The following is a 13,184-nucleotide window of genomic DNA, read 5'->3' as shown; positions in this document are numbered from 1 at the left end:
CCCCAGTGCTTGTTGATTCCTTCAGAGAATGCCAGTATGTTTGAGAGAGATCATGTCCCTTTGCAAAGGCCATTTCTTCAAACTTGCACGTTAGAGATGTTAATTTTTTAAAATACATGCATAGATAGAACTATTCCATCCAGTTTTTAGTGATGTCATCAAGTCAGTTGATCGAAAGACACATTTGCTGCTTTGGGTAGCAGCTGTTCCCTGATAGATCCAATCCTTGATGGAGTGTATTTTCATAGAATCATAGGTTGGAAAAAACCTCTAAGATCATCAAGCCCAACCATCCGCCCGACAAATGTTTTAATGTATAAAGTCAGATTGTTGTAACTACTGTTTCTTCTTTTTCAATTTTAGCTGTCCCTTTTCCACCAACACATCGCTTGACATCTGAAGAAGTGTTTGACACAGATGGTAGACCAAGGGTTGACATTTTGAAGAACCACTTGATAAAAGAAGGTCGAGTGGATGAAGAAATTGCACTTAGAATTATCAATGAGGGTGCTGCAATATTACGGAGGGAAAAAACTATGATAGAAGTTGAAGCTCCAATTACAGGTAATATTTCTAGATAATTTCACACATAATGAAATTTGAAAAAAGCCATTTTTTTTTCAGTAATAGAGTTTGTCTTAAAAATTGCTAAAATAAAATTTCTATATAATCTTATTGAGTTATCCCTCACAACTGTATTTGCTTAACAGTACTCAAACGGGTTGAAAAAACATGCTGCACGTTATTCTGCAAAATGAAGACATTAAACCGATTGGAAAAAAATAATATGATTGGTATTAAAATGACAGAATAGGAAGTAGTTAAATGCTGCCAAATTATAGATTTCTAATTCCTGCAGTGTTGTAAGTGGGAATAAAGATATCTACCTGGAATAGAGACATGAACTCAGAATTATCCTGAAATCTAAATACATGAAGAGAAGCTCCATGCTGTCGTTTCAAGTGAATATTGTGAACTGGAATTCTGAGGGGAAAAATACACCTTGAGAGTTGCTCTGTAGGCGAGACTGACGATTGGGTGTAAAACCATGTGCTGGAGAGGGCAGTACTGCTGGGAAGCGTGGCAAGATTGCTGCAGCATCTTTTACGTCCTAGGACCAGATCCACTCTTGATATGCAGCTGAGACTGAGGGGTTTGGGAGTGTTCTCGTGGTTTGACTAGTTCTGTTTCTGTGTGACCTGGAGAAAGGTGGAATTGGTGTCCTCTAGTCCAGGCTCAAAGAAAATAGTTTACATTTGCTTATCTGTTACTTATGATAATGAAAGGAGGTTTGATTTTTGTGTTCAAATCAGATTTTCTTTCATTTGAATATATTTTCTTCTAAATGGATCTATATAAAATCAGTTTCTGAAAAGCTTCTTTTAGGGTGTCAGCTTGCTTTAATTTGTTGGTATCAGGTAATGAAAATATTTAAACAGTACATCATTATTATTGGCCTTTTTTTTAAAAAATGAATGATGGAAATGGTGGAAACCACTAAGTGACTGTCTGGACTCAGAGTCTTTTGAAGCTCCAGATAAAGCTTAAAACTACAGTGTTGTCTGTATGTTTAGAATTTTTATGTTTCCGTTTATTCAGGTAGTTACCCAGAGCTACTGGTATATTGGCAGGTGAAAAAGGAGGAGAGTTATTGCAGTGTTTGAGTAGAAATCTTAAGAAAAGTGCCATAAAAGAAGACACATTCTATTTAGTCTAATATTTTGTAGCTCTTGGTGACAAATGGTCTGCTTCGAGGGAATAACAACCTTTGAAGTGTTGTGTGCCATATCCAACATTTCTTTCGAAAATTAGAACAACTTTTTTTTCCCCAAAAAAACTTACTGACAAACTCTGAGAAGTCGGAAGATGCTATTCACCAGTTGATCAGTGACATTTTACATCAGCGGAAGGCGTAGTCTCTCAAATTCCTGTTGTTATCAGCAATTCCTCACACAGAATCGAGGAGGCAGCTCCTGACTTCCACTGAGCTGGGAACTCCTGTGGGAATGAGGAGTTAGGAGCAGCTGTCTCTTCTGTACATTTTAAATTTTCTTTTTTTTTTTTTTTTGTTATTGTGAGATGACCTGACTCTGCTGTGTGCTCTTCAGAGGCTTCCCATCTGCTATCTTTGGCACTTCTGCCTTAGGTTGCTGACCACTGGGGTCTTGTCCTGTCTCATATTCTGAAAGCACAAGGAAAACACACTGTTCAAACAGTGAACATGGTTATTTGAAGGAGAAAAGTAACTGAGCAAAGAGAAGATAGGGTGATATTAAAAGGTGTGTTAGTCTGATCAGAAACAGAAGCATACTCCCTGCTTTTTTCAATCCCACGTGGACACGGCAAATTTGTTGCAAAGCGGTGGGCATTTTCAAATATGCATTCCGAGGAGAATTTGAAAAGATGCCCAAGGGGCTGGGGAGGACAGTAAAGAGCTGCTGACAACTTCCCAAGACCTCAGTGCTCAGCACACTTAACTGTGTTTGAAAAGTATTCCACAGTCTGCTAGACTCCAACAGGGCTTTCGTCAGCGTTGTCACAGGTAGCGAGGACAGCATCTTAATGGAAAGCAAAGGGGGAGGCGTCAAAAATTCCTGTTATTCCTGCTTTATACCTGCTTTTCCTCTTAATTAGAAGTACTTTGTGGCTGTTTACTTAACTATAACTTAGTAACTTTTCTGTTAGATTTTTTTTAAATTAATTTGAATACAATTTTTACTTGCAGTGTGTGGTGATATTCATGGCCAGTTCTTTGATCTAATGAAGCTGTTTGAAGTGGGAGGATCACCTGCTAACACAAGATACCTCTTCCTCGGTGACTATGTAGACAGAGGTTATTTTAGTATAGAGGTAACTGAATATATTAATCTGTTTTGTCCAAAATTTTTCTATAAGCACTCTTTCACAGAGGTTTTCAAGTGAAATTTTCGGTCTGCCTTAACATGTGACTGTGTTCTTCCTCGCTGGGCTTTCTCCCGTGGCAAAGACCCGTTTCCAGGAGGCGGTTGCCCAGCTGTGTGGACTGTTCTGTAGACATCGCCAGACTTACTCGTTTTTCCTCCTCTTTCTTTAGTTATTTTTTTAAAAGTTGAATTCTATAGCATTGTTATAAATAATCCTGCTTCTCTGGTAACGTGCAGGAAGGTGTGTTTGTATGTTTTTGGAAAACAGGTGAGTCATGACTACAAGGTCTTTTAATTTATTACGGCTGTTTACCTGTATGAAGTAGATTTCGTTTTACTTCTGTAGTCTAATGTTTTTTAATAATTTTTAATATTTTTCTTTACTAAAATTCTGAGGGCGATTACAGATATTCCCTAAGGATGATGTGTGTTTCTGCCATTAATTTTTCAGGTATTTTGAATTCAAATAATTTTTTAATTTTCAGCATGTTCATTAAGTGTGCTACATTCCAGAAATACTGACTGACTCATATCAGTTAGTTTCAGAGCTATGATTTTTAAGTTAACTATTCTTCTGGAGCCTCAGCTTGGGATCTGTTCATAGATGCAAAATCGAATAGTGGCATACCATTTGAAATAGTATTTTGCAAGTCATGGTGTATGATACTTCATTTCTGTATCAAATTTACGCTGTACTAGTAACTTGTGGGTATCTACTGTGAAGGGCATGCGCAGTGCCTTATGAGGTTGTTAGGGGTGGTAGACGAACAGGAGATGCAGCGAGTGCCTCAAAGTCGCTTATAAGGAAAACTTTCAACAGACATTCCCTGTTTTTTAGTTTGATCTTCTTGGCCAGTTCTTGATGATACAAATAATGTAACTGTCCTTGAAAAGGACATTTACATAGGAACAATATCTGTTAGTATATCAAAACATGGTATGAAAGCTTTTCAACAATTACGCTTACAAAAAGCTTTCGAACAGTGAATGTTCTTGAGTATATTAAAAAGAACACGCTCTTTTTTTTTTCCCTCATATGATTTTAATTTAATTTTTAACATAATATCTGGCATACTAAATATACTTGCAGAATATGTAAAGAAATGCTAAATATACTCTTGAAAACCTCTCCAGCATTCTTAAAAAGCTTGTCTGCCTTCATGGAGATAATCTGCTCTCTTCTGCTCCGAGTGGCTGTTGGAACATGGGCATTATAGATTATCTGAATGAGGGTGAATGGCTGCAAGTGCGTGAAGGTGGGGCTATGCTTCGTGAGAAAGCAAAAAGTAGTACGTGAAAATCAGCCATTTGTTCTCCACTTTCACCTTAAAAAAATTGTTCCTACTTAAGTTTTTGACTTAATTAACATTTAGGAAGTTTAAGCTGACCTCCAGGAGTTTTCATATATGGTTGCTTTAAAATCTTTCGTAGTGATTGGAATTGTAATATACATTTGGTAAAATATTTGACTTTTCACAGACAAGTGAAGGTGAAATTTTCTAAAAATGTATGAACAGAGAAATTTGATTTTTCACTAATAAATTTTTAATCAGTCTGTCCTGAAACATCCTTAATTGCATTGATATTTTAGTAGTAACCCATTTCTAATTAAAAAATGTCATCACTTCTAATAGGAAAGATAATTACGTGCTACCATGATTGTATATAACAAGCTGCCGGGATCAAGGTGGAGTTCTTCACACAAGTGTGTGCAAATTCTTCTGTTCTGTGCTGGAAGTAACAGGACATAGAGAACCCTGACATTAGTCTGTCTGTATGTAATAATAAAAAATAAATACGCCAGTACAGGAAAGGTAAAAAATAAATTCCCCCTTAATAGATAGCATGCTTGAGAACGTGTAAATCTGAGCGATTTAATCGAATACAGTATCCATTTACTGAAAGGGAGGCACTGTTTTCTATTACAACGTAGAAAGGGTGGCCGCTTTGCTGTTACACGTCTTTAAGGTTGTCAGCTTTCATAAATTTTTCATACAAACTAACTTAAGCAGTTCACAGTTGTAGCATTTGCCAGATTAATTCATGCATTCATTTGATAATAAGCAGTTATTTTGTAATAAACTGATTATACTTTATGCTGGGAAATGGTTTTAAAGAGTCTGGGGACTTTATATCAGGGTATTTTAGAGTTACAGAAACATTGGAACACAAGTGGTATCATTAGAAAAATTATTATTTTGCATATTTTTACTAAGAAGACAAGAAAAATTCAGTAATTAGTTTAGCTAGACTTCACAATAGAAGTCTTTGATGTATTTCTCCATGTTTTCTGTGCTTTCTAAAGCATTCCTTTGTTTTCATTCTTCCTTCATGTACTTACTATTCTATGTAAAATAACTTTGAAGAATGATAGCTTCAGGGTAGTAGTGATTGAGAACAATGATAATAATAATAACAACTTGCAGGTTGAGATTTCTGTTCTCAATTAAAAATACAAGAATCAGATTTGAAATTTAAGAAATACATTTTGGACATTTGAGACTGCTGGGCGGTAACAGATTCTAAACTGAAAAAACTGTGCATGTTCTGTAGCTCTGTCCTCAACTCTGTTGGCTACTGATGTTGCAGTAATTATGATATATGGAAGCTTACTGTAATTCTTTGAATCTGCTGCTTGACCACTGAATAAATAACCAGCTTTCCCATTTTTTTTTTTGGAAAAAAAAAAAAAAAGGTTTTCTCTGTCCATTCTTAGTTTAAAAGCAGTCTCCAAATGGTATAGCTGATTTTAATATAAATAGGTTTGTGGGGTTTTTTTCCTTCTCTATTACTAAATGTCTGCTTTCCTTTTTATGCCTGTGTTTAGAATCAGACTATAAAATCAGATTTTGGGCACAAACGCATACTTTATTTGTCTAGGTGAAAGTGTTCTGCAGTGTTATTCTACTGAGTTTATTCTGTTATTGACTGTCCAGTAAATATAACTATTCTTTCAGCATTCTATGCAGCTGTTCTTAAGAAAAGTAATAAGCAATTTGCGTAACTCATGTCCAGAACTGGACGCGGGGAAGTAGTGGTGCGTTTTACAGTGGCACATTAAGCTGTACTTGCTTTTGAAGATGTTAACATTCTTACTCAATGTTTCTCAGTAATAAATTTTTAAAGCTCTGATGAACTAGTGTATTTTACTGGATATCTTTGTTTTTCAACAGTGTGTGCTGTACTTATGGGTCCTGAAAATTCTCTACCCAAGCACGTTATTTCTTTTGAGAGGCAACCATGAATGCAGACACCTAACAGAGTATTTTACGTTTAAGCAAGAATGTAAGTACTGTCTAAGAATGTAAAATTAGTTTACTTCCAACCTGCTGATCTACGGTCTGTCATTATGCTTGAGAGACGTTTGTCTGTTAGTTTAATTAAATTCTTGCAAACATTTGGAGCCTCCGTTGACTTGTGTAGAATTGCAGTTCAGTGTGGCACTGGAGTGCAAGTTATGTAGAAGACGACTGCCTGGAAAGATACATTATGGGGTCAATTTTGATGTATCAATCCTGATTTTCGAATGCTGGTGAGAGGAAGGTTATTTTGCTGTCTTGGCTGTAATCAGGAGTGCGAAGTAACTTGCTGAGCAGCATTGTGAAGCTAGCAAGAAAACACTACTGTCAAGTAATGTTTCCATTTGAGGAATTGGTTTCAAGTAGACTGGTAAGATACCTCTTCGGTGATGTAAGCTGCTCCTCCATTTGGAGGCTTGTGCAAGTATTGACCCAGTGATAAATGGATCATTTGCCCCAGTAAAACCCGCTTTGATATAGGCAAAAGTGATGTAATCTGTAAGCAGTTCTTAGCTTTTCACTGTAAATGACAAATCACAAACTTCTCAGCAGTATTTTACACTGAAGGATGCTGTATAATTGTATAATGCAAAATAATTCCGTGATGTTTTTTAAAAAACAAAAACAGTGTCTCCATGCTTGAGGTAACAGAAGAGGAAATGAAAAAAGTTTATAGTTCTGGAAGAGAATACGTCTCAGAAATGTGCTTGCTTGTTGCGGTGTTTGGAAATGCTCATTTAAACCCAAAAACATTAATTGCCCTGGGGTTTTTTTGTTGAGCATTCACTTTGAGATTGGCTCTTATAATTATGATGCACTAGATTACTTCTTCCATCTAATACAGATTTCTTAATGTTTTATATTTTATTTCCTGCAGGTAAAATAAAGTACTCGGAAAGAGTCTATGATGCTTGTATGGAAGCTTTTGATTGTCTCCCTCTTGCTGCTCTTTTAAATCAACAGTTTCTTTGTGTTCATGGTGGACTTTCACCAGAAATTAATACACTAGATGACATTAGGAGAGTGAGTATTTTGTGTATTTGAAAATAAGTGGAAATATAGATGCTATATGCTATGGTGCTGTACAAAGTCATGTTTGTGAAATTGTCAGTATATTGTTTTCCGTTCCTGTCTCTTTTGGAAGTGTAAGTCAGGAAGTGAAATGTAGGCTAAGCAGTATCATAATCAAAAACTCGTGGATGATCTAGTGCATTTTCTGTTAGTAGATCTCATTGGGACAGCTGGCACTGTTACAAAACACACACCAAAAAAGCCCTCAAAAACTCCACGTGGTTTCCTGAGACAGGTAGTGCATGTAATGAGCGTCATATCCAGTCGAAATGGTGCTTTCTAGTTCTTCCTACGTAAGGGCTAGAGTGTTCTCGTGGCTTTCAGGACAAAACTTAACAGAATAACATTGGAGTCTTGAAGTTGTTTGATGTATCAAACATTGTATTTCAGTTATTCTTAGATTTCTTTGAATATTGGGGTTTTTTTACTCTCTTGATCGTGTGGATTTTGGTTTTGAAAGAGTGTGGAATTGCAGTATTTAATAGACATTCACATTGATATTTAAAATGGCAAATTTGGTAGGCATTTGTCTCCAGAGATGTGGAGTGCTTCTCACTGCGGCAAACGTTCTGAGTGTATCAGTAAGAAGAACAAAAACGAGTTTTAAATATTATGCAGTGGAAACACTAAATAGCGGCGTGCAATTTAGAAGGAAGAAGATTGCGATGACGTAAGGTATATGTTTCTAATAACTTGGTTTCAGCTTGCACGGACTGCTGATACCAGGTTAAGATTGTGTCAGATGGGAATGTTCAAACTCAATTACTTTCCTTCTTGCATACTCCTTTTTTTACTGATTTTACTTAACTTAGCTCGACTGCTGCGTTTGGAAATCAAAACCATACCTGTTATGATTAGTAACAGCTAAAATATAGGTGATTTCAACTTAAAATATAAATAGGTGGTTCTAAGAAAGCTTTGGGATTATACGTAAGGATGGAAGAAAAAAGTTGTTTATCCACATATGGAAGAAGGTATGTGGGGGCCTATTTCAAAAAAGATCTAAATATGAGAGAGAAGGAAAACGTATGTTCCTAATTTGGTTTCATTTGGTGGGTTGTTTTTTTTATATATATAAAAATAATGATGGGACATTTTGTCTTTTATTTTCATTTATTGTATTTCTCACTTTCTTAGCATATTCTCCATTACTTGTGCTCCATTTTTCTTTTTTAGCCCTCCTTCTCCTTAGACTTCTAGGCTGCTGTCCAGTTGATTCTCATTTCTGAGTTCACCAGATCTTTTTGTACCAACTGGACATTTCAGAGGCTGGAATGTCAGCTTATTTCACTTACAGATATTACACTGCCAAGCAGAATGATGTGAGAGGAGACAAAAATGGTAGAAAGAGAGAGGAGGCATATTTACAAGCTCAGTAGTGTAAGTGGAAAAACATACTGAGGCAAATTGCATTTTCGGAGCAAATACTAACGTGTACAGAAATCTATACGCGTCGTGCAGACAAAGAGAAGTCAGAAAGCAAAGCGAGTAAGCGGTGCCATTCTGACAGGGCCTTGACACTTCTCATGTTATAGATAAAAAAAACAGGGTCAAAGCTTTGTGGAAAGTAGTGTAAACGGAACATGGTCTGGAAAAATACTTCGGAAACCCACTGTCATAATAGGATAGCGATTCATTTTTCTTCTAGTTTCAGTCTTGCAGCTAAGCAGGTTTCAGTGTCAAGTAAATTTAATTAAAAGGTAATTTCTGTCATTTTGGCTTGTGCTTTCACATGTGCTTCTATAATGCTCAAGGCTACATTAGGATGAAATATAAGCTTGCGTGTTTATATATATATATATGAAAATCTGCGTTGTATATTGCTTCTGATGAAAACCACGTTTGTAAATGTAAGGCAGTGTTATTAGAGCGGTTCTTTGGGCCTTTTGTTTTTGAAGGAATCATCTGGTAACTTGGAAAAGGCGCTGTTCATGGGTTGGCAGCAGCTTCAATAGCTGCATTAGAGCTTGGCATGCACTGATATTGTAAATGTATTTATATTAAATGGGTGATGTGAAATGCTCTTTTTGTATCCAGGAAAATATCATATACTTGTGGCACAAGTGTGTGTGAAATGATTTCTGTAAACAGTCGAGACGAATGTATAATATTACAAGCCTTCTGGTTTATTAGCAGAAGTTCTTGTTAAGGAGAGGTCTTCTCTGCACATGTGTAGGTAGGCATAATCATCTGGCATAAGAAGGGGAATCACAGCTCTGCAAACAGTGAATCACTTCAGACAAAGAGAAAATTTCTGTGCAGATGCAGATTCTTCTGGATGACGTCTTTTGTCAGTGTCATTGACGTGCAGGAAGGTGATTAAACTCCACAAATCAACTGATTGTTTTTGCTGGCATAAACTTCTTTGCAGTAGAGGACAGCTATCATAGTGGCTATGACATTAAAGCCTCCCCAGCACGATTGCTGCGAGTGCTTCTTAGTTCTGGGAAAGTGGAAGTTTGTGAAACTTGCAGTAATCTGACTTTATTCTCCAAACTCTGTTTACAGAAATGTTCTGATGGTGGTGGTAAAGAATGTCTCTTTCAGACACATGTCCCGTCAGCTTAGAGATGCTGTTTAATTGCTTTCATTTCCACTGCCAAGAGACTTCTGCTGAAACACAGTTCCAGGAATCGTGATTTTAAGCCTAGTGATTTATAAGGAGGGAATTGTCCAGAGAAGATTATGGGGACTCTTAATTTAAAGGAGAGAGGCAAAGAATTTTCTTCTTCATTTACAGCAGATGGTCATTCTTTTGTTTGGATCTTGGTGATACTTAGGTTTGATCAGCAAAGTGCTTTGAAACAGATGGGGGCACTGCTGGGAATCTGTCTTTATATTACCTCGCTTCCTTTCTGCGGGCTTCTGAAATTTTCTTGTCTTTAGTGATATATAAGATGACTGCCACTCTTCACTGACCTTCACATTGTTTTTAGGGCTTTACTAATGTGATAATTCTCAGGAAAATTAGGACGGCTTAATTAAAACTGGTGTCTGTATCTTCAAGTATGTGAAACTTCTGTGAAGGTCTTTTGCCTCAGAAGTAAACTAGTTTTAATTGGCCGTACCTTAATCTACCTCCAAGGTTTTGCTGTTCCTGAATTTAAACATCCACGTGAAGGTGCGATGCATTTCCGTTTAGTATCCCTGACTGCATAATAGCTAGAAGTTAAATTAGATTTAAATATCTTACAGTACGTATTAAAAAATACACTGCCTATTTCTGTTTTAACGCCAGGTGTAGTGGCTCTTATTCTTGAATAAAATTGTCTTTCTCAGTTATCTTAGTCGTATTTAGAAATATGTAAATTAATTTGTATGGAGGTTCTGTTTTGCCGTAATTGCAACACATTCAGAAATGGTTGATCAGTAACAAGTGTTTTGAATTAACTTGTGTCCTTTGTTAACTTTGTTGCTGTCCCAATGGAGAGAAACGCCTAAGCTGATTACTCTGATTTGATATTTGCAATCTGGGTTGGGTAGCTTGCTGTGACATTTCCTTGAATTTTGAGGTGTTTTGAGAACCGTGCCAGTTGGTAGACTGTCTAGTGAAGGAGGCACGTACTTGGTGTCTATGTAAGTATATTTATTTTTCATAAACTGACCTCCTTACTTCAAGAAATGGTGACATTATTGTTCCAGTCCTGTGAGAAAGCAGTTTGGGGGAGAGGTGCGTTGCTTGCAGCAGCCCAGATTTTTTTAACGTCTCTATCCATTTGGACGAAGTCCTAAAGAAAATCCTTGAAGAGTAACTCAAGAAAATTCCTCAGAAATGCTTTCTAGACTTTCAGCCTTCTGTATTGAGGGAACCATCAGTTGGCCAACAGTTGAATCTTCCTTGTGTGAATGCTTCTGTTAGCTTCTGGACCCAGATTTATTGCTGGAGGTTTAGAAACTTGATGGTTTCATCTACGGAAATTCAGGTACTTGCAGAAGTTGATGGACTGACTTCTTCAATCTGGGAGAAATATTCCATACTGGGTTTATCATCCAGTGCGGGAAACGTTAAATCGCTGGATCTTTAATATTGAATAAATTCCAACAACTACTTCAGTCAATACCTGCCTTGCCATTATCTGGCAGGAACTGGTAAAGATCTGGACCTCTCCACTTATGTTACAGGTGGCAGCCTCGGGAGCTCTGATTTTCCAGGGCATGAGAGAGCTTGGCACTACTGCTGGTTCCATATTTGAATGGATTCCTATGGACCGTTAGACCCAAATTCACCAGGTGCTCACCAAACCTCCCTTCGAACCTGTCATGAAGAGTTAAGTGTCCTCTAGTACCATCAAAGTCATCTTCTTTGGTGTGGGAGGTAAAGTGAGATGAGTGCACTGTCCATCAAAGAACTGTTCCTACATTTCTTGGATAAAATCATCTGGTGAACAAACTCCAGCTACATAAAGATCAAATAAACTTTACTTTGAATCTGGGATATCTGATTTCATTTCTGGGATGTCAGAGATGGACTGTTACTTACGCAGGGTATTCTCCTTCTACGTTAACAAACGCGCTGTCCTCCTTATCCCTGCCCCTTTTCGCTGTAGTCCCTAGGAGAGCTGCAGGATGCTAAAGCAGGTGTTTCCCAGTGGAAATCTCTGAAGAAGCAGCTAGAGAAAAGAAAAGAAGCAAACAAAGACGCATCCCAGCATGCGTATGGCCTGTTACACCAGGGCTGTAGCTGAGAAGTAGAGCTTGTGTGAAAGAAGTCTAAGACGGCTGAACTAGTCACTTCTTCGTTACATTGTTAGCCATCCATGGTGGAGACGGGTGTTCCAGTTCTCTTTTGTGGTTGGGATTTATTTTTTTAATTGGATGATCTATTTAGTCTCTTCTAGTCAGTGCTAATTATTTGTGCTTTTCTTTTATCATGCCTGTTTTCTGTACTGTTTCTCTTTGCTAATTCCTGGTAGTGTCTCCAGATTGGTAGATGTGGCATGTGCGTGGAAAAGGACCATTTTGTTCCTTGTCCGTAACTTGACCTTGTATTACACATATCCATCAGTCTGGAATTTATCTCCCTTCTTTTTACAACTGATAAATCTTATTGCTCTTAACAGGTTTGTTTCTTTTGGTATGGCTCTGCCTTGTTTCGTGAGGAGGAGAGGAAAGAACATACAGAAACTACTTTTCTTTGATGTGGTTGGGATTATTTCTGAAAACACGTTGATGGATATGTAGTTTAACAAATATGTAAAACTTACTGCTTTAATATTCAAAGAGTCTTTTTGCTGTTGCCTTTTCTCAAACAGTTAGATAGATTCAAAGAGCCTCCAGCATTTGGACCAATGTGTGACTTGTTGTGGTCAGATCCTTCAGAAGATTTTGGAAATGAGAATTCACAAGAGCACTTCAGTCACAATACAGTCAGAGGATGCTCGTACTTTTATAGGTGAGAGTATGCTGTGCCCTAGTTGATGTTGTAGTGCTGCATATTTTAAGAGATTTTCTTTTACTCATAGTTGTTTTCATTTCACAGCTATCCAGCAGTTTGTGAATTTTTGCAAAATAATAATTTGTTGTCAATTATTAGAGCACATGAAGCACAAGATGCAGGGTAAGTACTTTGTGTCCTTCGAGAAATTATTCACAGTGTAAAATAAAAATTAATTGCGTATTGCTGTAAGATGTAAAATAATCTCTTTGGTTTTACAGTTATAGAATGTACAGGAAAAGTCAAACTACAGGGTTCCCATCATTAATAACAATTTTTTCAGCACCTAATTACCTGGATGTCTACAATAATAAAGGTAAGAACTTGTTATTAATAACTGTATGTAATAATAAAAATGTCTTACTTGATAAGTCATCTAATAGCAACAGTTTCTTGCCAGGTAAGAAATTAAAGGACAAAAAAAATCCATTAATAGAAGTTAGATTAGGAAGAAGAGCACACACCATAAGTGACAAT

At 37.0% G+C, this 13,184-nt stretch overlaps 1 protein-coding gene across 7 annotated transcripts in view; it reads left to right on the top strand.

Moving 5' to 3' along the window:
• Positions 1-13,184, top strand: part of PPP3CB (protein phosphatase 3 catalytic subunit beta) — a 49,222-nt gene that overhangs the window by 11,274 nt on the left and 24,764 nt on the right. For all 7 annotated transcript variants that reach the window (XR_012764234.1, XM_075422842.1, XM_075422844.1 and 4 more), the window contains exons 2-8: positions 364-564; positions 2,726-2,850; positions 6,077-6,188; positions 7,080-7,225; positions 12,526-12,665; positions 12,753-12,830; positions 12,929-13,023. Coding sequence is in view for 6 of the 7 variants with exons in the window: in XM_075422842.1 (XP_075278957.1) it covers positions 364-564; positions 2,726-2,850; positions 6,077-6,188; positions 7,080-7,225; positions 12,526-12,665; positions 12,753-12,830; positions 12,929-13,023 (897 nt within the window). In the remaining variant the exon portion in view is untranslated. The remainder of the gene's footprint in view (positions 1-363; positions 565-2,725; positions 2,851-6,076; positions 6,189-7,079; positions 7,226-12,525; positions 12,666-12,752; positions 12,831-12,928; positions 13,024-13,184) is intronic.

This window comes from Opisthocomus hoazin, chromosome 6 (assembly GCF_030867145.1).
Source record: "Opisthocomus hoazin isolate bOpiHoa1 chromosome 6, bOpiHoa1.hap1, whole genome shotgun sequence".
In the NCBI taxonomy this organism is placed as follows: domain Eukaryota; kingdom Metazoa; phylum Chordata; class Aves; order Opisthocomiformes; family Opisthocomidae; genus Opisthocomus; species Opisthocomus hoazin.
Note: the sequence above shows the minus strand (reverse complement) of the source record. Positions and strands in the feature narration are given on the sequence as shown.